The sequence below is a fragment of the Aquarana catesbeiana genome, linkage group LG07 (assembly GCF_042186555.1).
Source record: "Aquarana catesbeiana isolate 2022-GZ linkage group LG07, ASM4218655v1, whole genome shotgun sequence".
Classification (NCBI taxonomy): Eukaryota; Metazoa; Chordata; class Amphibia; order Anura; family Ranidae; genus Aquarana; species Aquarana catesbeiana.
In genome coordinates, this window is record NC_133330.1 from 8,187,527 (window position 1) to 8,215,075 (window position 27,549).

The 27,549-nt window shown below is 47.0% G+C and overlaps 1 protein-coding gene across 2 annotated transcripts; it reads right to left on the reverse strand.

The window, feature by feature from the left end:
- Positions 1-5,362: 5,362 nt before the first annotated feature.
- LOC141102657 (uncharacterized) lies at positions 5,363-26,990 on the reverse strand. Of its 2 annotated transcripts, XM_073591567.1 has the most exons (3): positions 26,309-26,990; positions 9,893-10,150; positions 5,363-5,958 (listed from the first exon to the last, which is right to left on the reverse strand). In XM_073591567.1, exons 1-3 carry the CDS (start codon positions 26,855-26,857, stop codon positions 5,929-5,931), a joined length of 837 nt encoding a protein of 278 aa, XP_073447668.1. In that variant the 5' UTR covers positions 26,858-26,990; the 3' UTR covers positions 5,363-5,928. The 2 variants fall into 2 exon arrangements, with proteins under 2 accessions (XP_073447668.1, XP_073447667.1); XM_073591566.1 differs by lacking the exon at positions 5,363-5,958 and having other exon boundaries at positions 8,537-10,150.
- Positions 26,991-27,549: the final 559 nt, after the last annotated feature.

Genomic DNA, 27,549 nt, shown 5'->3' on the forward strand with positions numbered 1-27,549 from the left:
TGGGGGGTCCCCCTAAATTCCATATCAGGCCCTTCAGGTCTGGTATGGATATTAAGGGGAACCCTGGCCAAAATTTTTTTTTTAAATGGCGTGGGGTCCCCCTCAAAATCTATACCAGACCCTTCAGGTCTGGTATGGATTTTAAGGGGAACCCGCGGCAAAATGTAAAAAATCCAAAAATCCATACCGGCCCCTTTATCCGAGCACGCAACCTGGCAGGCCGCAGGAAAAGAGGGGGGAATGAGAGAGCGCCCCCCCTCCTGAACCGTACCAGGCCACATGCCCTCAACATTGGCAGGGTGCTTTGGGATAGCCCCCCAAAACACCTTGTCCCCATGTTGATGGGGACAAGGGCCTTATCCCCACAACCCTTGCCCGGTGGTTGTGGGGGTCTGCGGGTGGGGGGCTTATTGGAATCTGGAAGCCCCCTTTACAAGGTGACCCCGGCCCTCCCCCCTGTGTGAAATGGTAAGGGGGTACAAAAGTACCCCTATTTCAGAAAAAAACTGTCAAAAATTTTAAAAATGACAAGAGACAGTTTTTGACAATTCCTTTATTTAAATGCTTCTTCTTTCTTCTATCTTCTATCTTCTTTCGGTTTCTTCCTCCATCTTCTTCTGGTTCTTCTGGTTCTTCCTCCGGTGTTCTCATCCTGCATCTTCATCTGCGGCGTCTTCTTCCCTTCTTCTCCTCGGGCCGCTCCACATCCATGATGGCATGGAGGGAGGCTCCCGCTGTGTGACGCTTCTACTCTTCCGACGGTTCTTAAATAACAGGGGGCGGGGCCACCCGGTGACCCCGCTCCCCTCTGACACACGGTGACTTGACGGGGACTTCCCTGTGGCATTCCCCGTGACGTCAGAGGGGGGTGGGGTCACTGGGTGGCCCCGCCCCCTGTTATTTAAGAACCGTCAGAAGAGGAGAAGCGTCTGGGAGGATCACTTGCCTTTGTTCTGGGAGCTTATCCTCGTAGGCCGCGTGTTGCAGCATGGAAGTGGCGACGGTGGCCATCTTCGTACACCCGTCTCGCTGTGCTTGGGCAAATTGCATCCCGAGATCCTGTCTTGCGGTCAGTCCGGACATGCGGGGGGGTGCTCGGGTGCTTCACCGAGCTGGATTGCCTGTTTGTGGCTGTCTGGGGGGGGCGGTTAGTGCGCTGTGTGGCCTGTGGGTCCGGGGTGATGCGGAGCTCCGGCTTAAGTGGCCATTATGGAGCTCTCACGCATGCGCACTGAGCTTTCCTGTTTTATGCCTTTTCTGTTTTTGTTTTTTTAACATATTTTGTTTTCAATATGACAAAAATACAGCACTTATGCACCACTAAAAGTCCAATTGTTTAAAAGGTAAAACATCTCAAATAAAAGTCCATTCACTGCAGGTCCACACAAAGGGTGCTTAGATGTTGACAAGAAGAAAGGTTCACACAGACCCTTACCCCAAATGGTAGACTACTTAAAGGGGTTGTAAAGGCTCGTGTTTTTTCGCCTTAATGCTTAATGCATCCTCACTTATGCCCCGTACACACGGTCGATGTAAAATGTGCGATCGGAGCTTGTTGTCGGAAATTCCGACCGTGTGTAGGCTCTATCAGACTGTTTCCATCTGAATTTTCGTCGCACAAAATTTGAGATCTGGTTCTCAAATTTTCCGACAACAAAATCTGTTTGCGCAAATTCCAATCGTGTGTACACAATTCCGACACACAAAGTGTCACGCATGCTCGGAATCAAGCAGAAGAGCCGCACTGGCTATTGAAATTCATTTTTCTCGGCTCGTCGTACGTGTTTTAAGTCACCGTGTTCTTGACGTTCGCAATTTCCAACCAACTTTGTGTGACCGTGTGTATGCAAGACAAGTTTGAGCTAACTTCCGTCTGAAAAAAACATGGATTTTGTTGTCGGAATGTCCGACCGTGTGTACGTGGCATAAAAGTTAGCCAATTGTTAAAAGAAATTCAAATACCTATAATGTAATAGTTTATAACTATTATTATAGTTTTTTTGTATTATTAATACATAATAATAATAGTCATTTAAAAAAATATATAATAATGGTTAACAATTTAATTATAATAGAAAATACGAAAAACAAAATTATCCGAATGTTTTTCGTTCTTTCAAATTTTTGACATTTCAGATTTTTGGTCTTTCTGATTTTCTGATTTTTTTTAAATTTTCGGATTTTCGTTCTTTCGAATTTTCATTCTTTTAGAAAATTTGTTTTTGAAAAAATTCACAAAATTGTTTTTCGTTCATTCGGATGCTCCCGAATGAATGAGAATGCAGAATTTTGATGAAAAACTAATTCAGAACAAAACGAATTGCACATGTCTACTGCAGATGAAGTCAGTTTAAAGCAACTTGTCAAGTAAAAAAAAAAAGTTTTTTTGTGTGTTTTTCATTAAATGTTTCTCTGATTAACCCCGTATTAACCCTTCATTTACTTTAATCAGCCTTAATTAACTTCTCATTCACCTTCTCCATTTAATTATTATTTTCCTGCTGATTTTTTTTTGTTCACTTCTATTTTATAAATGATTAATACCGTATTTATCGGCATATAACACGCCGCGGGACTGTAAGCGGCGCCGAGAAAAGCCGAGGACTCTCGGGTATGTGTATCTCGGCTCCGCCGAGTCACTGTGGTCTCGGCGCCATATTTAAATTTACACATACGCTGTGTATGTCGGCAGGGAACAAGGCTGAACGGGAGCAAGGCTGAACGGGAGCAAGGCTGAACGGGGGCAAGGCTGAACGGGGGCAAGGCTGAACGGGGGCAAGGCTGAACGGGGGCAAGGCTGCACGGGGGCAAGGCTGCACTGGAGAAAGGCTGCACTGACATGGCTTCACTGACATGGCTGCACTGACAAGGCTGCACTGACAAGGCTGCACTGACAAGGCTGCACTGACATGGCTGCACTGACAAGGCTGCACTGACATGGCTGCACTGACATGGCTGCACTGGGGCAAAGCTGCACTGACAAGGCTGCACTGACAATTCTGCACTGGGGCAAAGCTGCACTGACAAGGCTGCAATGGACAATGGGGCAAGGCTGCACTGACACTGACAAGGCTGCAGATGGACACTGATAATGCTGCATTGATGGGCATTTAAATGTAAGTTTTTCTTCCTTAAACTTTACTCCTAAAGGTTTTTTCTTTAAAATTCCCTCCTTAACTTGGGGTGCGTGTTATACGCTGATAAATACGGTAATTAAAACTTTTTTTTGTTTGCTTTGTTTGTTAATACTTTCTCAAGTGTAACATATAATTTACACGTTTCACATTGAAAAAAGCGCAAAATGTAAAAAAAAAAAAAAAAAAAATTATTTCATTTTTGGAAATAACTTTTCAATGCTTTGTAGCATTGCTGATAGCTGAAGTTTAAACAAAACAGTTGCAGTAGGTATCGGTAGTTGGTATTGGTACTAAAAAAAAAGTATTGATTGGCACTCATACTCGTAAAAACATGATATTGGTGCATCCCTAGTTTGAATTACTGGCAAAATGACAGTTCCCAGAATCCCAGCTGATTTGTTCTATTTTTTTCAAACAAATCACCTATACCAAACACATCACCTTAACCTATCCCAGACCATCAACCCAGCTGAGGGTTTGATATAGACATTAATAGAGTACAACCACACACACAAAAGAGAAATACAGGGTGAGATGCCCCACATTTCCATAACAGACCTTTATCCTAGGTGGGAACGTGTATAGATGTTAATGGGGAACCTCACACAAAAAAATGGACTAGGGGTTCCCCCATAATTCATATCAGGTCCTTCATGTCTGGTATGAATTTTAAGGGATACTCCACACAAGGGAAAAAAAACAGTGCAAGTCCCCCACCCAAATTCCATACAAAACCCTTCAGTAGTGACCTGAGAATAGAGTATTCCTGGCTTTTCAAAGTTCTTTTCAACTTTCCCTTACGGATTCTCGGGTCTCTGGCTGTCCTCTGTGTCACACATTGACAGTGATCATTAGCACTGATGAGCTGTAACCCCTTCACATCCCTCCTGCTAATACAGATCTGTAGCTCCTCCTACTTCCTCTCCTGTGTTTTTGGTTCCATTGTATCATTGCAGACATAATGCTGACCACACTTAGCAATTGACAGACCAATCCAACCACTTCCCACCAGGTTTAGGTTGCAAATCTGACCAGACGGATGAACCAATGAATGCAGCCTACAATACAACCTACCATCCAACAGTTTTGGATGAATTGTGAAATGATAGCGTGTTGGTTTCTGCCCATCCATTTCTTTTTATTCTTCTGTATTCTTTTTTTTTTTTTTAGTTAGAATGAAGATTAGCAGCTTATTAGGAGCTAAAGACAGACATTGTTGAGAAAAACAGTCACTGAAAGAACACTACCTGGAATTCCCTAATGGTGTCACCAGGCAGCACCATATTGAAAAGAATCCCAGTATAAGGATTTTTATTTTAACTTTTATTCATCAAATGTAATGTATGTTTATATATATGTGTGTATGTAAGGAATTTTATCTTTTGTATGTGGATATAATAATTTAAATAAATTGGAAAAAAATTTACTTTTATTAATTAAATTCTACAATGCTTAGTAGCAATATACAAAAATCTGTGAAAATAATATATAGTAACCTGGTACTGGAACACCTCTTGAAAATTTTTACCAGGCTCATCGGCCTCTTGCTTCAGAGGATGTTGTCAGGAAAGTCCTGTCAGTATCAGACGCCCTGTGCGGGCATTCGCACGCATGCGCGCGCGCACCAGGCGGGCTATTTAAACTGATCTGTGACATGAGAATCTTGCTGTCTGCTCTACAGCGTTACGTGTGCACTTCCTGAGAACCTGTTTCCTGTACTAGACCCGGCTTGTTCCTGATTATTCTAGCTGTCTGCCTGCATCTGATCCCGGCTTGTCTCCGACCATCCCTGCTTTCTGCCTGCATCCGACCCTGGCTTGTCTGACCACTCTTCTGCCTGACCCTTTGGCTCATCTACAGTCCGCTTGGCTATTGATCCGGCTTGTCTGACCTTCCAGTCTGCTGCACCAGTGTTCCAGTTTGCTGTCCTGTGTGTTCCAGCCTGCTATCCAGTTCCAGTCTGCTGCACCAGTGTTCCAGTCTACATACCAGATCAGCTTAATCTCCACTGCACAGTGTTTCCAGAGTTCCAGACCTACCTCCTGCTGTTGATCCTGCCAGGCACTCGTGCCACTCCTGACTCTTGTGCTTCCTGTATACCCTACCAGGGCCCTCGAGTCAGAGCCGCAAGAGAGGCCATCCCCTGCAAGTCGGGCTCGTCCACAAGGTACGTGACAGATGTGGCCAGTTTGGCACGCTTTTAAATACAGTACATGGTGGACCGCTTTTGGATGAGAGTGCACTCTTTTATTTTTTCAGTTACGTCTGTTCATATTATTAAGGATGCAAGTATTGCCCTACTGAATAAACCAGTGGAAAACATCCCGAGACACACACAGAACTTAATATAATTCATGTTCCTGGTGGCCAAAATTGCCATTGCGACCTGGAAAAGCTAAATTTTATACATATTCAAAATTAAGTTGCGCTAAACACATAAATAATAAAAATAGTGAAAGTTAAATAATTAATCGAGTCCATCCAGTGAAGTAATATCCAAGGTGATCCCACAATGATAATAAATGAAAGTGCACCTAAAAATGAGTGATGTTCAGAAAATTGACTTCCACCTCTTATAGAATGGACGTTATCTAAAAACCCTATGATCTCCTATTACGGGAGATCACACATGCTTACAGCTTTATACCCAGGCAGGACCTTTGGTGAATCCAGGGAAAATCACACTTCCACCGCCCCGACTGGGCATGGTTGTACAGGAAACCCAAAGAAAAATAGAAGCCTCCATAGCATAAAATCTTCGAGTAGGCAACGGCTGAACGCCGACATAATCTTAATGAAGCGTAAACTCATATGGATCATGCTAAATAAAAAAAAAAAAAATGGTTAGTGCCTTACGAAACAAACAACGCCTCTTCGACAAAATATGGTCTCCTTGACTTGCCTATTTGCAGGTCCCAGACATAAGGTGTTGACTCCAGAAATGGCTGGCAGTAGATCCCCGGAGGGACTCATATTATTTTTTCTATCTTTTGTATTCTTTTTCTCTTTTTACCATTCTTCGCCCCTTTTACCACTTTCCTTAACTTATTTTCCACAAACGATCAGCAGTGGGAGTTACATTCCACAAAAATGACTGCATTGTGTTTTGATAGTGGAGAGAGTAACTGAAGGTTATAACTAGGGATTAGCTTCGAGTTCGAGTCGAACTCATGCTTGACTCGAACATCGGCTGTTCGCCAGTTCGCCGAACAACGAACAATTTGGGGTGTTCGTGGCAAATTCAAAAGCCGCGGAACACCCTTTAAAAGTCTATGGGAGAGATCAAAAGTGCTCATTTTAAAGGCTTATATGCATGGTATTGTCATAAAAAGTGTTTGGGGACCTGGGTCCTACCCCAGGGGACATGGATCAATGCAAAAAAAAGTTTTAAAATCGTCCGTTTTTTCGGGAGCAGTGATTTTAATAATGCTTAAAGTGAAGCAATAAAAGTGTAATATTCCTTTAAATTTCATAGCTGGGGGGTGTCTATAGTATGCCTGTAAAGGGGGGCATGTTTCCCGTGTTTAGAACAGTCTGACAGCAAAATGACATTTCAAAGGAAAAAAAGTCTTTAAAACTACTCGTGGCTATTAATGAATTGCCGGTCCGACAGTACACATAAAAGTTCATTGATAAAAACGGCATGGGATTTCCCCACAGGGGAACCCCGAACCAAAATAAAAAAAAAAAAATGGCGTGGGGGGTCCACCTAAATTCCATACCAAGCCCTTCAGGTCTGTTATGGATATTAAGGGGAACCCCGGCCAATTTTTTTTTTTTAAATGGCGTGGGGGTCCCCCTCAAAATCTATACCAGACCCTTCAGGTCTGGTATGGATTTTAAGGGGAACCCTGCACCAAAATTTAAAAAAATGGCGTGGAGTCCCCCCAAAAATCCATACCAGACCCTTATCCGAGCACGCAACCTGGCAGGCCGCAGGAAAACAGGGGGAACGAGAGAGCGACCCCCCCTCCTGAACCGTACCAGGCCACATGCCCTCAACATTGGGAGGGTGCTTTGGGGTAGCCCCCCAAAGCACCTTGTCCCCATGTTGATGGGGACAAGGGCCTCATCCCCACAACCCTTGCCCGGTGGTTGTGGGGGTCTGTGGGCAGGGGGCTTATTGGAATCTGGAAGCCCCCTTTAACAAGGGGACCCCCAGATCCCGCCCCCCGTATCAGGGCTTTTTTTCAGGGGGAACTTGGTGGAACTCAGTTCCACCACCTCTGGCTCAGACCCTTTGGAGCCTGATCACCACAATCACTTGTAAACACAGAAGTCCAGTTTCTGTGTTTACAAGTGACAGCTCTGCACTCTATGTGTAACCACCATGAACTCTGCACTCTGTATGTAATGCAATCCTGGTATTTATTCCCCAAAATGCAACCCCATATCACAAATCCTCTACCCAGCGCTGCCCCCCCCAATCCATGTGTCTAGCCCCCTAATCTACATGTGGGGTGCCGGATGCATGGAATTCAATTTTTTTTAAGCATGTGATTAGAGCCTGATGCTCTAATTGGCTTAAAAAAAAGGATGGTCTCGGGGCGCAGAATGAATATTTCCTATTATCACACTGATTCTCCTCCCGGCCATTCAGGAAGCAGGTCCTGAGACCAGTAACCCTATTGGCTGAAAAGGTGATTCTATTGTGCGCCTAGGAGAAGGGGGAGGAGATGCACGGCGGAAGCCGTTGTGATGCAGAGGAGGAGATATGATGGAAGCCACTGCCCGCCGCCCGTAGGAGTCTTGCCCGCCCGCAACATAGATGGAGTAAGTGCAGGGCTGGACAGGCCGGGGGGGACTTGGTGCGGGTGACCCAATCAACTGTGGCGGGGGGTGCCAGCTAACCAGGGGGAGTTGTTTTCTGACCTCCCCAAAAGAAAAAAAAACACCAGCCATCACTGCCTCTACCCCTAAAATTTCCCCTCCTAGCACACATCTTCTCCCCATCATTTCAAATCCCTCCTAACAGTAAAAAGCCCCACTTATCTCACCTGCTAGCACATATCTCCTTCTCCCATCTCCCCTCCCAACACAAATCCCTCTAAATCACCACTCTTAGCACCCCCCTCCCCAAAATTTCCATCTTGGAACAATACATACCCCTGCCGCCCCCCATATCCCCCCTCCGTCCTTGTGGCACCCCCACTCAAACACACATGCCTTTCTCTGCAGCCTCAGCTGCACTGGACAGAGAATGAATGATAAGTGCTCTGTGTAACTGAAGCATAGTAAACAAAGTTTTCTATGCTTCAGTTATGAATGAACACAGTGAGTGTGTTCACTGTGTTCATTTAGAAATGGAGGGGGCTGGTTAATGACGTATAATAGCCACTTCCCCCGCTCTCAATTCTAAAACATCCCCCAAAGCAGCCAGGGGGAGAGGTGAGGAGGGAAGCCAGCAGCACTGCTGGGTGCAAAGGTGCAACGCGGGGGGGGGGGGGCCTGGGCAGTAGGGGGAATCCGCACATAGTGATTTTTTTTAAAACAAACATGTTATATGCTCTGTGTAATGATTTTTCACAGACCAGCCCCAATTTATGGAGGGGGTGCAGGATGAGCTGCATACTGATTTTTTTTTTACCTTACTGCATAGAATACATATTTGGTAAAAAAAATCTTCAGCCTTTACAACCACTTTAAGAAAACTGTATACAGCGAGGCATGATGTCAAACATAATTAACATAGTTCCCAGGTCAGACATTTCCAAGCGACTACCATTAGGTCATGAGCATGTGATGTCTTGCAGATTCACAATTGTGTGCACATCAAACCCTGAGGAAGTGACGTTATGTCACGAAGCGCATCGGGTTACATAGGTGCAAGTTCACATCTATTATGGATTGATCTTTGAAAACACTTTACCTGGCTACGGAATTGATATCTATATATTGACCACTCTGCTTGACTATATGGAAATTATGTCACTGTTGATCTGTTGGGAATTGTATTTACCAATAAATCTTTACTTTATTGATTTTATTATTGAGTGTGTTGCGCCTAATCTAAAGTCCCACGGGCAATTCATGTTTCTTTGGATGTCAAACATATTAGAACATTGTTTTTTGAGGTTACATACACTTTAAACATTTGAGGTACATATGTCTTTGGGTAGTTGTTCTTCTGTGCCTTTGATTCTTCCTGAGTTTCCCCTCCCACCTCTACCTCCTGTGCCTTCCATTCCTACTGTTCCTCCCGTGCCTCCCCTGCCTCCTGTGCCTTCGATTCTTGCTGTTCCTCCTGTGCCTCCCCTGCCTCCTGTGCCTTTGATTCCTGCTGTTCCTCCTGTGCCTCCCCTGCCTCCTGTGCCTTCGATTCCTGTTGTTCCTCCTGTGCCTCCCCTGCCTCCTGTGCCTTCGATTCCTGCTGTTCCTCCTGTGCCTCCCCTACCTCCTGTGCCTTCGATTCCTACTGTTCCTCCCGTGCCTCCCCTGCCTCCTGTGCCTTCGATTCCTGCTATTCCTCCTGTGCCTCCCCTACCTCCTGTGCCTTCCATTCCTACTGTTCCTCCTGTGCCTCCCCTACCTCCCATTCCTACTGTTCCTCCCGTGCCTCCCCTGCCTCCTGTGCCTTCGATTCTTGCTGTTCCTCCTGTGCCTCCCCTGCCTCCTGTGCCTTCGATTCCTTCTGTTCCTCCCGTGCCTCCCCTGTCTCCTGTGCCTTCGATTCCTGCTGTTCCACCTGTGCCTCCCCCGCCTCCTGTACGTCCTGTGCCTTCACTGGGGTTTGGCTGTTGTAGTTGTCTCTTTACCTCCTTTTTACAGAGGATTGTGATTTCCTGTAAGTTTTCCAGGGTATCAGACCCTCCAACTTTAAATGTTTTCCAGCCATTGCTTTCAAGTATGGAGACTACGTGGTCCTTCTGCTTGCTTGTTGTTTGCTCATGTATGGTGTCCTCAGTGACCTGGAGCAAACTGGCTTGGTATATCTTTTTATATCGTTTTGATTTTGAACCAAATATACACAAATAAACAGCCATCGTCAACAGGATTATTGAAAGACCACATACCTGTAAAAAAAGAAGAAAGTAGTAAAGTACTGAAGGAATCCTCATGTTTTGTAGTACACAGAAGAATTACGAGGCTGCAGCACAAATGACATTTCTCAGCACATCAATGTGCCTAAATGTTCTTATCCCCAGCTGTGTTCAGCCTTCATCAACAGTAAATTTGTACATGCAAATATGAAATATGTTAAATCTGACACATGTCTTTATCATACAGAAGAAGAGGTAGCAGGGGACTATAGAGACAATTAGGGATGAGCTGAACACCCCCCTGTTCGGTTCGCACCAGAACATGCGAACAGGAAAAAAGTTTGTTCGAACACGCGAACACCGTTAAAGTCTATGGGGCACGAACATGAATAATCAAAAGTGCTAATTTTAAAGGCTTATAGGCAAGTTATTGTCATAAAAAGTGTTTGGGGACCTGGGTCCTGCCCCAGGGGACATGGATCAATGCAAAAAAAAGTTTTAAAAACGGCCGTTTTTTCAGGAGCAGTGATTTTAATAATGCTTAAAGTCAAACAATAAAAGTGTAATATCCCTTTAAATTTCATACCTGGGGAGTGTCTATAGTATGCCTGTAAAGGGGCGCATGTTTCCCGTGATTAAAACAGTCTGACAGCAAAATGACATTTCGAAGGAAAAAACCCATTTAAAAATTAAAAAAAAAAAAATGACGTGGGAGTCCCCCTAAATTCCATACCAGACCCTTCAGGTCTGGTATGGATTTTAAGGGGATCCCCGCGCCAAAAAAACCCCCAAAAAAACGGCATGGGGTCCCCCCAAAAATCCATACCAGACCCTTATCCGAGCACGCAACCTGGCAGGCCGCAGGAAAAGAGGGGGGATGAGAGTGCGCCCCCCCTCCTGAACCGTACCATGCCACATGCCCTCAACATTGGGAGGGTGCTTTGGGGTAGCCCCCCAAAACACCTTGTCCCCATGTTGATGAGGACAAGGGCCTCATCCCCACAACCCTGGCCGGTGGTTGTGGGGGTCTGCGGGCAGGGGGCTTATCGGAATCTGGAAGCCCCCTTTAACAAGGGGCCCTCCAGATCCCACCCCCCCAGTGTGAAATGGTGAGGGGGTACTTACCCCTACCATTTCACTAAAAAACTGTCAAAAATGTTAAAAATGACAAGAGACAGTTTTTGACAATTCCTTTATTTAAATGCTTCTTGTTTCTTCTATCTTCCTTCATCTTCTTCTTCTTCTGGTTCTTCCTCCAGCATTCTCGTCCAGCATCTCCTCCGCGGCGTCTTCTATCTTCTTCTCCACGGGCCGCTCCGCACCCATGGCATGGGGGGAGGCTCCCGCTCTTCTCTTCTTCTCTTCTTCTCTTCTTCTCTTCTTCTCTTCTTCATTTTCTTCTCCGGGCCGCTCCGCACCTATGCTGGCATGGAGGGAGGCTCCCGCTGTGTGACGGCGTCTCCTCGTCTGAAGGTTCTTAAATAACGGGGGGCAGGGCCACCCGGTGACCCCGCCCCCCTCTGATGCACAGTGACTTGACGGGACTTCCCTGTGACGTCACGGGGAATGCCACAGGGAAGTCCCGTCATGTCCCGTGCGTCAGAGGGGGGCGGGATCACCAGGTGGCCCCGCCCCCCGTTATTTAAGAACCGTCAGACGAGAAGACGCCGTCCCACAGCGGGAGCCTCCCTCCATGCCAGCATGGATGCAGAGCGGCCCGGAGAAGAAAATGAAGAAGAGAAGAAGAGAAAAAGAGAAGAAGGAAGAAGAGAAGAAGATGTAGAAGAAGATGAAGAGTAGCCTCCCCTCATGCCATGGGTGCGGAGCGGCCTGAGGAGAAGAAGATAGAAGACGCCGCGGAGGAGATGCTGGACGAGAATGCCGGAGGAAGAACCAGAAGAACCAGAAGATGAAAGAAGATAGAAGAAAGAAGAAGCATTTAAATAAAGGAATTGTCAAAAACTGTCTCTTGTCATTTTTAATATTTTTGACAGTTTTTTAGTGAAATGGTAGGGGTAAGTACAGGGGGGGGCCGGGATCTGGGGGTCCCCTTGTTAAAGGGGGCTTCCAGGGGGCTTCCAGATTCCGATAAGCCCCCCGCCCGCAGACCCCCACAACCACCGGCCAGGGTTGTGGGGATGAGGCCCTTGTCCTCATCAACATGGGGACAAGGTGTTTTGGGGGGCTACCCCAAAGCACCCTCCCAATGTTGAGGGCATGTGGCCTGGTACGGTTCAGGAGGGGGGGCTGCACTCTCGTCCCCCCCTCTTTTCCTGCGGCCTGCCAGTTTGCGTGCTCGGATAAGGGTCTGGTATGGATTTTTGGGGGGACCCCACGCCGTTTTTTTTTTTTTTCTTGGTGCGGGGTTCCCCTTAAAATCCATACCAGACCTGAAGGGTCTGTTATGGAATTTAGGGGGAACCCCACGTAATTTTTTTAAAATTTTGGTCGGGGTTCCCCTTAATATCCATACCAGATCTGAAGGGCCTGGTATGGAATTTAGGGGGACTCCCACGTCATTTTTATTTAAATTTTGGTTCGGGGTTCCCCTGTGGGGAATTCCCATGCCGTTTTTATCAATGAACTTCTATGTGTATTGTCGGCAATGCAATAGCCGCGGGTAGTTTTAAATGGGTTTTTTCCTTCCAAATGTCATTTTGCTGTCAGACTGTTCTAAACACGGGAAACATGCGCCCCTTTACAGGCATACTATAGACACCCCCCAGCTACGAAATTTAAAGGGATATTACACTTTTATTGTTTGACTTTAAGCATTATTAAAATCACTGCTCCTGAAAAAACGGTCGTTTTTAAAACTTTTTTTTGCATTGATCCATGTCCCCTGGGGCAGGACCCAGGTCCCCAAACACTTTTTATGACAATAACTTGCATATAAGCCTTTAAAATTAACACTTTTGATTTCTCCCATAGACTTTTAAAGGGTGTTCCGCGGCATTCGAATTTCCCGCGAACACCCCAAATTGTTCGGCGAACTTGCGAACAGCCAGTTCGACTCGAACTCGAAGCTCATCCCTAGAGACAATCATATAAGATACATAAGAAACACACCACACCAGTGATGCCCAGTGGCAGCTGGTGGTATACAGTGCAAAACAAAAAAATGATCACTGCTCCTACCTATAACTGGTCTTCACAGCAAGGAGCACTGGAAGGGGAAACGCATGTCAAATAAAACCAAAGAATTTCCAAGATCAACTTACCAACCAGCCTGCGACTAACCAAATTTACGTGTCTAATGCCCTGTACACACGAGCGGACTTTTCAACCAGACTGGACCGAATCGGACTTTCGAACGAACAGACTTGCCTACACACGATCACACCAAAGTCCGACGGTTTTGTACGTGATGAAGTTTGACCGGACTAAAATATGGAAGTTCATAGCCAGTAGCCAATAGCTGCCCTAGCGTCGGTTTCCATCCGTCGGACTAGCATACAGACGAGCGGATTTTTCGATAGGAACTGGGTCCGGCGGAGTTCCGACATAAAGATTTGAAACATGTTCCAAATCTAAAGTCCGTCAGATTTTCGACAGAAACAGTCCACTGAAGGTCCGATGGAGCCCACACACGGTCGGATTGTTCGCCGGATTCGGTCCATCAGACCAGTCCGGTCGAAAAGGGTATTAGGGTCTGCAGGATACAGGGTCCCTTGGCGGGGCCTGCTGCTTATGCATGTATTTGCAAATGTGTGCAACTATACCCCTGTTTTTAACGCATACTGTTAGACAGTGTCACGGAACGCCCCACACTCCGCTTGAGTGCTTCCGTCATACACCACTTCCTAAGTTCTGGAACACGAGTCCAATGGATCTGGCTATAGAAACCCCAAGAACTAGACAACACCAGTCTTGGAGTACATCAGAACTGCCTTTATTTTGAGATCTCACAGACCTTTTTATATCAGGGATGACTCAAAGCTAACCTAATTAACATGACCTAATTTACTACAAAATGTACCCAGACCAGATGACAGTCTTGGGCACCGGGCTTCACACATTAATACAATTAACAATACAAACAACAATCTCCCCCCTCCTCAGCCTAGACCATTCGTCTATTAGCCAGGGCTGGTGGCTAATGTGATCAGCTCTCTCAATTAACATAAACACATGTTGATAACACCAGCATCTCCTCACAGGATGTGTCCCAGCAGAATGAATCAGTCTTATCAGCAGGGGGCTGCTGGAGGAATCCCCCCTCCCTCTTCAGGGACACAAATATACAGTAAGGAGTCCCCATACAATATATACATGACTGAGTCCGATTAATACAGTTCAGACTGGATTTCTCATTCACCTCAAATGCTAGGGCCCATAATCGGTGGGCAACAGGCTTGCACACAGTCCTCTCCAACAGCCTCCGCTCTGGCCATGCCCGTGACAGACAGGTAAATTCGGTTGGTCGCAGGCTGGTTGGTAAGTTGAGCTTGGAAATTATTTGGTTTTATTTGACATGGTATACAGTGCACCCACAGCACAGCCACCACCCCCCCACCGGTCGGGTCATCTACCCCCCGGGTTGGTCGGGTCACTGGCATCACCCCCCGGTCAGTCGTTTGGTTAACAGCCCCGCACTTACCCCATCTATGGCGCAGGCAGAGCTTCCCTCCGGGTGATGGACGGTGCCTTCCCCTGTGTCTCCTCCTCGGCAGCTTCCGCCATGCGTCTCCTCCCGCCTCCTCCAACTAGGCCAATAGTATCACTTCTCCTTTCGGCCAATCAGAAAATGGGTCTCAGGACCTGCTTCCTGATTGGCTGGGAGGAGAACCAGTGTAACAATTCGCCCGTTTGGTGAATACCCAAATTAGTGTGGCGCTCTGCGGGATGTTTCCCCTGCTGAGTGCCCCACAATGCACTGCACGCTGCACAGTGCATTTTAAGCCCTGACTGGGAAAGCTTTGCCCAATTAGGGCACAGTGAATAGCTGGTTGTTAACCCCTTCCCGCCGAGCGTACGCAGATATGCGGCCTCGGCTTTCGGGGGTTATACCAGGATGATGCCCGCAGCTGCAGGCATCATCTCGGTACTGTTTTTTAGAGCGGACGATCGGCTTTCCAGGGATAACAACCAATGCAGCTAAAAGATGCTCAATTGTTATCCCGGAGGAGTGGGAGGGGACGTCCCCCCTCCCGCCGCTCTAACCGGGCCTCCCATCCCACCGGGAAACCCAATCCATGATCTGACACTTCCGCCGGCTAGGGACAGACTGGCATGAATCCGGAAATGGCTTTGTTCCAGTCTCCTGATTGTAAACACGGAAGCGATGTCACAACATCACTTCCTGTTTACTCGACTGCCAATGGCGCAGGTTTTAAAAAAATATACAGTATTCGGAATCACCGAAAAGGGCGATCTGAATACTTTAAAATGCAAAGGAGGGATTGGAGGTCTTTTAGACCCCCCTGATCCCTCCATAAAGAGTACCTGTCACCACCTATTACTGTCACAAGGGATGTTTACATTCCTTGTGAGAGCAAAAAAAGTGATTTTTTTTTTTTAACACAATTTAATAATATAAAAATAATTAAAATAAATAAGAAAAAAAAATTTTTTAAACCGCCCCGTCCCCGCGAGCTCGTGCAGCAAAGAAAACGCATACGAAAGTCGCGCCCGCATATGTAGACGGTGTTCAAACCACACGTGAGGTATCGCCGCGATCGTCAGAGCGAGAGCAATAATTCTAGCACTGGAACCCCTCTGTAACTCTAACCTGGTAACCGTAAAAAAAAATTTAAAGCGTCGCCTATGGAGATTTTTAGGTACCGTAGTTTATCGCCATTCCACGAGTGCGTGCAATTATAAAGCGTGACATGTTTGGCATCTATTTACTCTTTCACAGTATACAAAAAAGTGTCCCTTTTCCTAAAAAGTTGCGTTTAAAACACCGCTGCACAAATGCTGTGTGACATAAAATATTGCAACAATCGTCATTTTATTCTCTAGATTCTCTGCTAAAAAATATATATATAATGTTTCGGGGCTCTAAGTAATTTTCTAGCAATAAATATGGATTTTAACTTGTAAATAGGGATGAGCTTCGTGTTCGAGTCAAGCCCATGTTCGACTCGAACATCGTCTGTTCGTCTGTTCACCCGCTCGCTGAATTGCGAACGATATGGGCCGTTCGCGCCAAATTCGTGTGGCGCGTCACGGCTCATAATTCACTGCGGCATCGCAGTGCATTGTTGGCTGATGATTGGCCAAGCATGCACTATGATCCGCATGCTTGGCCAATCACAGCGCCGTCTGTAGAGAGAGCTGTAATTGGCCAAAGCCAGTGTGGCTTTGGCCAATTATGGCTCAGGGGGTTTAGTACACGCCCCACACTATATAAGGCCGCCTGCATGGTGGCCCTGTGTAGTGTGTTCCGGTGTTGATAGATAGAGACAGAGAGACAGTGTCATTTGATTTAAGTTAGATAGATTATGCAGGACAGTCAGTCAGTTAGCTGCACTTACAGTGTATTGTGTATATATATGCATCCCAGTTGTTTTATATATATATATATATATATATACACTGTATTCAGTTTAGCTAGATCCGTTCCTGTTATTATATTCCTACTGACATGCAGGCTTGTGTTGTTACAGTATTTACAGCTACCTGAAGAAAATTGCTGGTGTTCTTCTGATCCTATTAGTACCACAGTCAGGCAGCTAGACTATTTACAGTTAGTGTAGTGTGTCCTCCTCACAGTGTTCAGCTAAAGCTACAAGTTAGTTTAGTGTGACCTCTGCACAGTGTTCAACTAAAGCTACAAGTTAGTGTAGTGCGTTCTCCTCACAGTGTTCAGCTAAAGCTACAAGTTGGTGTAGTGCATCTTCCTCACAGTGTTCAGCTAAAGCTACAAGTTAGTGTAGTGCGACCTCTGCACAGTGTTCAGCTAAAGCTACAAGTTAGTGTAGTGCGTCCTCCTCACAGTGTTCAGCTAAAGCTACAAGTTAGTGTAGTGCGACCTTTGCCCAGTGTTCAGCTAAAGCTATATGTTAGTGTAGTGCGTCCTCTGAACAGTGTTCAGCTAAAGCTACAAGTTAGTGTAGTGCACGGTGTTCAGCTAAAGCTACAAGTTAGTGTAGTGCGTCCTCTGAACAGTGTTCAGCTAAAGCTACAAGTTAGTGCAGTGCGTCCTCTGAACAGTGTTCAGCTAAAGCTACAAGTTAGTGTAGTGTGACCTCTGCACAGTGTTCAGCTAAAGCTACAAGTTAGTGTAGTGCATCCTCCTCAGTGTTCAGGTAAAGCTACAAGTTAGTGTAGTGTGTCCTCCTCACAGTGTTCAGCTAAAGCTACAAGTTAGTGTAGTGCGACCTCTGCACAGTGTTCAGCTAAAGCTACAAGTTAGTGTAGTGCAACCTCTGCACAGTGTTCAGCTAAAGCTACAAGTTAGTGTAGTGCTTCCTCCTCACAGTGTTCAGGTAAAGCTACAAGTTAGTGTAGTGCGTCCTCTGAACAGTGTTCAGCTAAAGCTACAAGTTAGTGTAGTGCGACCTCTGCACAGTGTTCAGCTAAAGCTACAAGTTAGTGTAGTGCATCCTCTGAACAGTGTTCAGCTAAAGCTACAAGTTAGTGTAGTGCACAGTGTTCAGCTAAAGCTACAAGTTAGTGTAGTGCGTCCTCCTCACAGTGTTCAGCTAAAGCTACAAGTTAGTGTAGAGCATCCTCTGAACAGTGTTCAGCTAAAGCTACAAGTTAGTGTAGTGCGACCTCTGCACAGTGTTCAGCTAAAGCTACAAGTTAGTGTAGTGCGTCCTCCTCACAGTGTTCAGCTAAAGCTACAAGTTAGTGTATTGCGTCCTCTGAACAGTGTTCAGCTAAATCTACAAGTTAGTGTAGTGCGACCTCTGTACAGTGTTCAGCTAAAGCTACCTGTAGAAGGTTGGTGGTGTTTTCCTGATCCTATCACTACCGCAGGCAGCTACATTATTTACACGTTAGTGTAGTGCGACCTCTGCACAGTGTTCAGCTAAAGCTACATGTTAGTGTAGTGCGTCCTCTGAACAGTGTTTAGCTAAAGCTACAAGTTAGTGTAGTGCACAGTGTTCAGCTAAAGCTACCTGTAGAAGGTTGGTGGTGTTTTTCTGATCCTATCACTACCGCAGGCAGCTACATTATTTACACGTTAGTGTAGTGCGTCCTTCTCACAGTGTTCATCTAAAGCTACAAGTTAGTGTAATGCGTCCTCCTCACAGTGTTCAGCTAAAGCCACAAGTTAGTGTAGTGCGACCTCTGCACAGTGTTCAGCTAAAGCTACCTGTAGAAGGTTGGTGGTGTTTTCCTGATCCTATCACTACTGCAGGCAGCTACATTATTTTAACGTTAGTGTAGTGCGTCCTCTTCACAGTGTTCAGCTAAAGCTACCTGTAGAAGGTTGGTGGTGTTTTCCTGATCCTATCACTACAGCAGGCAGCTACATTATTTACACGTTAGTCTAGTGCGACCTCTGCACAGTGTCCAGCTAAAGCTACCTGTAGAAGGTTGGTGGTGTTTTCCTGATCCTATCACTACCACAGGCAGCTACATTATTTTAACGTTAGTGTAGTGTGTCCTCTTCACAGTGTTCAGCTAAAGCTACCTGTAGAAGGTTGGTGGGGTTTTCCTGATCCTATCACTACAGCAGGCAGCTACATTATTTACACGTTAGTCTAGTGCGACCTCTGCACAGTGTTCAGCTAAAGCTACCTGTAGAAGGTTGGTGGTGTTTTCCTGATCCTATCACTACCGCAGGCAGCTACATTATTTTAACGTTAGTGTAGTGCGTCCTCTTCACAGTGTTCAGCTAAAGCTATCTGTAGAAGGTTGGTGGTGTTTTCCTGATCCTATCACTACCGCAGGCAGCTACATTATTTACACGTTAGTCTAGTGCGACCTCTGCACAGTGTTCAGCTAAAGCTACAAGTTAGTGTAGTGCGACCTCTGCACAGTGTTCATCTAAAGCTACCTGTAGAAGATTGGTGGTGTTCTCATACTACAGGCAGGCAGTTGATTTTGCTAGCTGCAGTATCAGTATATATATATATATATATATATATATATATATATACTTAGTGCAGCTACATCTCACTGCAGGCCATTAGTATGTCTGGAAGGCCAACAAGGAGAGGCAGACAGTCACAAGCCAATAAAAGAGGGCAAGCAGGCTCTGTGTCTAGAGGCAACAGTGCTGGTCGTGGAGACGGTGCATCCTCATCAGCACGTGGCCGTGGGACACACCTGGCCTTTTTTTCGGCAGCTGGCCGTGTTGAGCCGCAAAATGCGGAAGACTTGGTCGAGTGGATGACCAAGCCATCCTCATCCTCCTCATCCTCTCTCACCCAGGCTCAGGGTGCTTTGTCTGGCAAAGCAGCTGCCAACGCGGCCTCTTCCCTCGGCTCAATGGCATCAGTGACTCCTTCCCTAGCCCCACCATGTCCTCCTGAGGAGTCCCTCGAACTGTTTGACCACAGTGTTGGGTGCATGCTCCAGGAGGATGCCCAGCATTTAGAAGGCTCTGATGATGATACTGAGCTAGATGAGGGCAGTAACGTGAGCACGGACAGAGGGGGTGACCAAGAAGGACAGCAATCTGGCAGTCATGCTCCCCCTGCTGTAGCATACTGCCAGGTTTGCTCCAGTGATGAGGAGGGAGGGGATGATGAGGTCACTGACTCAACGTGGGTGCCTGATAGGAGAGAGGAGGAGGCACATCACCAACGAGGCAGGATGCCCTCCAGGGGCCAGCCTAAGGGCAGCACACTGACTGCATCACACCGCAAAGCTCCGCATGTGCAGGGCACTGCTGTCTCTGTGCGTTATTCCAAAAGTTCTTTGGTGTGGGCCTTTTTTGGAGACAAGTGCATCAGATCGCACCGCTGCTATTTGCAACATATGTCTCAAGCGTATCTCGCGTGGCCAAAACATCACCCGCTTGGGCACCACATGCTTGACCAGACATATGTTGACCTGCCATGCAGTTCATTGGCAAGCGTATCTAAAAGACCCACACCAAAGAACAAAGAGGACCTCTCCTTGCTCCTTATCAGCTGAAATCTCCAACCCCACTATACCTTCAGTCCTCTCTGAGACCTGCACTGAGAGGAATGAAGGTGTAGAATTAGGTGTGTCACAGCCAAGTACTTGTGGGCAATCTGCTTTCGGTACACCAACGTCAGATTGTACCAGGCAAATTTCCCTGCCCCAGCTGCTGCACCGCCGAAAGAAGTTCGCTCCCAGCCATCCACATGCCCAGCGGTTGAATGCTAGCTTGGCAAAATTGCTAGCACTTCAACTGCTATGCTTTCAGTTGGTAGACTCTGCCCCCTTCTGTGAGTTTGTGGAATGTGCGGTTCCTCAGTGGCATGTACCCAAACGCCACTTTTTCTCATGGAAGGCGATTCCGGCTCTCTACCAATATGTGGAAAGCAATGGCCATGCCTCGCTGGACAGGGCGGTCAGTGGTAAGGTGCATATTACCACCGACTCATAGTCCAGCAGGCATTGACAGGGACGTTACCTAAATTTCACGGCGCATGGGGTGACTCTGCTGGCAGCTGGGAAGGATGCAGCACAAGGTGCAGTAGTGTTGGAGGTTGTTCCGCTACCACGCCTCCAAAATGCCACTACTAATGATTCTGACACACCTCTCTCCTCCACCCCCTCCTCTTCTTCTTCCTCCATGGCCTCTTCCTGTGCTTTGTCCTTGGAACCAGTGGTGCTCCGTAGGCGTTCAAGGGGCTACGCAAGTATGCAGGCCAAAAGATGGCATGCGGTGCTTGAGCTGGTGTGCTTGAGGGACAGGAACCACACTGAGGCAGAGGTTCTGTCAGCTCTGCAGGGGCAGGTTCAGAGGTGGTTGACGCCACGCCAGCTTGAGGCAGGAATGGTGGTTTGCGACAATGGCACCAACCTCCTCTCCACCCTCCGACAGGGACAAATGACCCATGTGCCCTGTTTGCCTCACGTCCTTAACTTGGTGGTGCAGCGGTTCTTGGGCAGGTACCCGGGCTGACAGGATGTCCTGAGGCAGGCCAGGAAAGTCTGTGTGCATTTCTGCCAGTCATATAATGCCAGTGCTCGGCTGGCAGACTTCCAAAAGGAATTTAACCTGCCCAAGAACCGCCTAATCTGTGACGTGCCCACCAGGTGGAACTCAACATTGGCCATGCTGCAGCGGCTGCACACGCAGCAGAGGGCCATCAATGAGTACCTGTGCGACTATGGCACCAGGACAGGGTCAGGGGAGCTTGTTTTTTTTTCCCCATGCCAGTGGGCCATTATCAGGGATGCATGCACTGTCCTGTCACCATTTGAGGAGGCCACGAGGATGGTGAGCAGTGACAGTGCATGCATCAATGACACTGTACCCCTTGTCCACCTGTTGGAGCACACGCTGCGTGGAATAATGGACAGGGCACTTGAGGCAGAACAGAGGCAGGAAGAGGAGGACTTCCTTAGCTCTCAAGGCCCCCTTTATCCAGACAGTGTTCCTGCGTGCCTGCCGATCACACAGGAAGAGGACGAGGAGGATTGTGTCAGTATGGAGGTGGAGCCTGGCACTCAGCATCAGCAGCAGTCTTTAAGGGATCATTTACAGTCCCAAGAAACACATGGACTTGTACGTGACTGGGAGGAGGTGGCTGCAGATCGTGTCGTCCTTAGTGACCCAGAGGACTCCAGACCGTATGCCTCATCAAACCTACGCTGCATGGCCTCCCTGATCCTGCAAAGCCTGCGGAAGGATCCTCGTATTTGTGGTATCAAGGAGTGGGATCAATACTGGCTGGCAACCCTCCTTGATCCACGTTACAAGGGTAAGGTTGCGGACCTTATCTTGCCGTCGCAGAGGGAGCAGAGGATGAAACATCTTCGGGAGGCCTTGCAGAAAGGTCTGTGCAACGCGTTCCCAGAGACTTGGAGGTTACAAACTCCTGTTTCTGGACAACGTGTTGCTGAGGCTTCGGTCAGTCAGAGAAGGAGCGGTGGAGAAGGTGGCCGTCTGACCGATGCGTTCAGACAATTTTTTTAGTCCGCAGCCCCAAGGTATGATCGGTTCCAGCAACCATCGCCAGCTTCTGTTTTACAGGGTGCAGGAATACCTAGAGGCAAGATCTGACTTGGACACCTTTCCAACCGAAAATCTTCTGGGTTACTGGGTCTTGAGGATGGATCACTGGCCAGAGCTTGCACAGTATGCAATTGAGCTACTGGCCTGTCCTGCATCCAGTGTTCTTTCGGAACGCACGTTCAGTGCTGCTGGAGGCTTTGTAACCGATCACAGGGTGCGTCTGTCCACCAACTTGGTCGATCGACTGACCTTCATAAAAATGAATCAGTCTTGGATCACCACCAGCTACCAAGCACCTGATGCTGATGTAATCAAATTTTTTTGAAATGTCAGATCCCTTCAAAGACTGCCTATGCTGATGCTGAGTGACTATCCTGTTATACTGTGTAATTATCCTCTTCCTCCTCAATGATCATGATGATAGCTTGTAAGAACATTTTTGGTTCTGGGCGCTGCCAGTCCCGCCACCAGTGCCTAAGGCCCAATTTTGCAGCCCCTGTTTAACAGGGGCATGTAATTACAATTTTTCATGCAATTCTTTGCAGCAGGGCTAGTTCCTGCGCTCCAACTAGAGTATCTGTGAGGGGTTGCAGTGTTGTGGCACCAGCACCAGTGCCTAAGGCCCAATTTTTCAGCCCCTGTTCAACAGGGACATGAATTACAATTCTTGATCTAATATTTCACAGCTGGGCCCGTTTCTGTGCCCACCAAGAGTATCTGTGAGGACTTACAGTGTTGTGGCACCAGCACCACCACCACCACCACCACCAAAGGCCCAATTTTTCTGCCCCTGTACAACAGGGGCATGTAATTACTATTCTTGATCTAATATTTCACAGCAGGGCCCTGTGAGGGCTTACAGTGTTGTGGCCACAACAACACCTAAGGCCCAAATTTCTGCCCTACTTTTAAACATCCAACTTACAAACGACTCCTACTTGCAAAGGAGACAACAGGAAGTGAGATGAAATCTACCCCTAGGAAGGGAAATTCTCTCCTGTAAGAGTTAATATGAGAAAAACTTTTCTCCTTTCCACTGATGCTTTATCACCAATCCTTGTTTCACAGAAAACTCCAAATTTTCAAAAAACATTTGTCATTGGGACAAAACGTGAGGTGAAATCTTCTGAAGAGGAGCACAGACAGCAAAACAAATGTCACAGGGGTGATAACCCCTCCCTATGTTTTCCAAAAAGCTTAAAATAGATTTTTTGGCTGGAGCTAAACACGTTAAAAATGTACCGGTTCAAAATTACAAACAGATTCTACTTAACAACAAACCTACAGTCCCTGTCTTGCACCGCCTGTATACTGCTGTTCAGAGTATATAGGGCCTGGGGGCCACACACCTTTCCTTTTTTAATTTGGGTGCGGGGTTCCCCTTAATATCCATACAGGACCCAAAGAGCCTGGTAATGGACTGGGGGGTACCCATGCTGTTTGTCTCACTGATTTTCATCCATATTGCCAGGACCCAACATTACATTAAAGCCGCAAGCAGTTTTAAATTACTTTTTTTCCTTTAAAAATGACATTTTGTGCAGGGACTGTTCTAAGCATGGGAAACATGCGCCACTTTACAGGCATACTATAGACACACCCCAGGTACGATATTTAAAGGAATATTACACTTTTATTGTTTCACTTTAAGCATCATTAAAATCACTGCTCCCGAAAAAACGTCCGTTTTTAAAAGTTTTTTTTGCATTGATACATGTCCCCTGGGGCAGGACCCGGGTCCCCAAACCCTTTTTAGGACAATACCATGCAAATTAGCCTTTAAAATGAGCACTTTTGATTTTGAACGTTCGAGTCCCATAGACGTCAATGGGGTTCTAACGTTCGTGCAAATTTTCGGTCCGTTCGCAGGTTCTGGTGCGAACCAAACTCGGGGGTCTTTGGCTCATCCCTACTTGTAAACACCAAATGTCAGAAATAGGCTTAGTCATGAAAGGGATAATATGGAGCGGGCCGGGAAGTCTAGGCTGACCAGATGTCCCCGTTTTCCGAGGACAGTCCCCGGAATGAGGACGCTCTCCCCAGACTGAATATGTCACCGGTTTTGTCCCCGGATTGGCGCGGCAGCAGCCATGGCACTAGTCACTAGCCATGGCTGCTTAGTCTCAGGCGCTTCCACATTTTAGCTCCAGGAGTCAGGCTGTAGCGCCTGTTGCCCATCCCATCAGCACTTCCTGGCTCCTCCCTCACTCTGCCACCTGTCCAATCAGACAATCCGCCTTGAATTGGTGTCCGCCCAACCCCGCCCACACTCCAGCCTCCTGCATGCACTGTGCTTAGCCTACTTGTGAAAACCAGCCTGAGAGGGGAGACATAATTGGTGAGTGAGCCATCCGCTCCATGATCAGCTTTCCTCTCTCATCAGACCTCTTTGCTTCTTTCCCTTCTCATTCCGTTCTCCCCCTTTTGCAGACTGGGGGGGATTATGCTGATTGGGGGGGTTGTGTGCAGACTGGGTGATTGTGCAGACTTGGGGGGAGGATTGTGCTGAATGGAGGGGGGGTTGTGCAGACTGGGGGTAGATTGTGCAGACTGGGGGGGCTTGTGCTGACTGGCAGGTATTGTGCAGACTGGGGGGGGATTGTGCAGACTGGGGGGGATTCTGCAGACTGGGGGGGATTCTGCAGACTGGGGGGATTCTGCAGACTGGGGGGATTCTGCTGACTGGGGGTGGATTGTGCAGACTGGGGGGGAATTGTGCAGACTGACCTCAACAAGATAGAACATGTTTGGGATGAAGTAGAGTGGAGGCCTTCTCGTCCAACATCAGTGCCTGACCTCACAAATGCGCTTCTGGAAGAATGGTCAAACGTTCCCATAGACACACTCCTAAACCTTGTGGACGGCCTTCCCAGAAGAGTTGAAGCTGTTATGGCTGCAAAGGGTGGGCCAACTCAATATTGAACCCTACGGACTAAGACTGGGATGTCATTAAAGTTCATGTGTGTGTAAAGGGAGGCGTCCCAATACTTTTGGTAATATAGTGTAGGTACCATGAAATAGCACAATGACCTTACCTAAACTGTCTCTATGCATTTCAGTGGGTGACACATTTGATGTGGATCTCAGTACGCAGGTGGTGTTGTGGATAATTTACCTGGTTAAAGGTGGTGAATCTATTTTCAAGGATTTCTTTGTGTGGTGAATGAAACACAATTTTTCTGCATCCAATTTGCATGTCAGGAGATTGTGACTGGAGCTCAATGGAGCCGGTTCACATATCTCGGGAGCGGCTCTGGTGCGAATTGCACAGGAGTCCTTTGCAGTGGCAGCTGGTGGGGTTTTTTTTTGGGGGGGCAGCGAACAATCACACCCCCCCCCGCTATTTGCTGGGGTGGTCCAGCACTTACCCCATCGGCGGCGATGGGTGGCAGGCAGAGTGGTGCAGCGGCTTTGTGTCCTCTCCTTCATGGTGGCTTCCAGCTCCTCCCCTCCTTCTCCTAGGCCTCCAATAGGATCCAATAGGTTTGCCGGTCCTTTCAGCCAATTGAGTGACCTGCGTCAAAATCGGCTTCCTGATTGGCTGGGAGGAGGATCAGTGTTACAACAGTGAATATTCAGTCTCCTCTGTGTCCTGGGCTTCCCTTGCGTCTCTTCCCCCTTCCTTCCTCGGCCGTATGTCTTCTCCTCCAATAAGAAGGCTTCTCCTTTTGGCTAATCGGGAAATAGGTCTCACTATCTGCTTCCTGATTGGCCGGCAGGAGAGTCAGTGTAATAATAGTGAATATTCAGTGCACTCTCTGCGACCCATGCACCGGTGTCCTGAAAGGGGCCGGATGCATGGATGGGGGGCGGCAATGGACGGGGGGCGGCGCCCATGCGCCCTTAATGGACGGGCCGCCCTTGGTCCATTGCGTCTTCTGGTCTGTTTCAGGTCTGCATTCAGCCAAAAATTCAGGCTGAAATTGGACCTGAAACGATGAACAGGGACGCAACGGAGCTGTGAGCCACTCCGTGCTCTAGTGTGAACCCAGCCTGACATGGAAAATCTGTGGGCTTTACAACGTATTTCATTTTTGTAGCACATTCTAGATTAAGTAGACTTTTTATATTCCTCTGCATTGCATTGTGTAAGTAGATATAAAAGTGAAAAGGGTAGAGGAAAGACATTTTACCTTAGAAAGCTGTAAAACATCATAATCGTATGCCTGTGAGCAGTCTGGTAGAGGTCCGTCTACAGTCTTTGTACAGTTCTTGTCTGTTGCAGACCACGAATTCATCAGACAATCCACATATCTTCCATCTGTAAATACAATTGCGATCCAAAAGAAAACAGCTTTATAGTCATTCAAAAAAATCTTACAAGCGTCCCACTTAGTCTGACAGCATTTTTGGGTTTCTCCACCTCCATCATTCAAAGACACGTTTTCTTGCCCACCTTCCACATTGCCAGTATTATTATTTGCTGTTCTGGTCTTGCTTCCACAGCACCTGCAGCACCTACAGCGAATCTCTGAGGAGCTATAAAAGTATGCCACAGCAAGCACAATTAAAGTTGGTTCGATGAGGAATGCCAAACTGTACATAATAGCCTCTAGATGCTTGTCCTTGGGGCACACAAACTCCATTTCCATGAATTTTTCCAAGGCCAAAAGGGCCAACGCGAGAATGGAAGTGTGAGCAAAGTTGAATTGTTTGTTGAAAAAGGAGGCTAGGTTCTGCATTTTTGCCTTTTCCAAGGAGAGACGCCGTGAGCGTTAGGTTAGGATGTGCACCAGATGAACGTTTGAAGTGTAACTGCAGAAGAAGCGTGAGGGTTTTGTTCACTTCTGTGAAATCTGCTTTCACTCTTTTGTAGTATTGATGCCAGAGGACAAGCAGCAGGATGTGTGAATGATAAGAAAGTGGAGAGCGGTGCAAGACTTGACAAAGATACAGGCTGGGTTCACATTTTTGTAAATATTTTTTTTCTATCTTTTCATGTGACAACACTGAAGAAATGACACTTTGCTACAATGTAAAGTAGTGAGTGTACAGCTTGTATAACAGTGTAAATTTGCTGTCCCCTCAAAATAACTCAACACACAGCCATTAATATCTAAACCACTGGCAACAAAAGTGAGTACACCCCTAAGTGAAAATGTCCAAACTGGGCCCAATTAGGCATTTTCGCTCCCCGATGTCATGTGACTCGTTAGTGTTACAACGTCTGAGGTGTGAATGGGGAGCAGGTGTGTTAAATTTGATATTATCGCTCTCAAACTCTCATACTGGGTTCAGTAGTTCAACAACATGGAAGTTCAACATGGCACCTCATGGCAAAGAACTCTCTGAAGATCTGGAAAAAAGAATTGTTGCTCTACATAAAGATGGCCTAGGCTATAAGAAGATTGCCAAGACCCTGAAACTGAGCTGC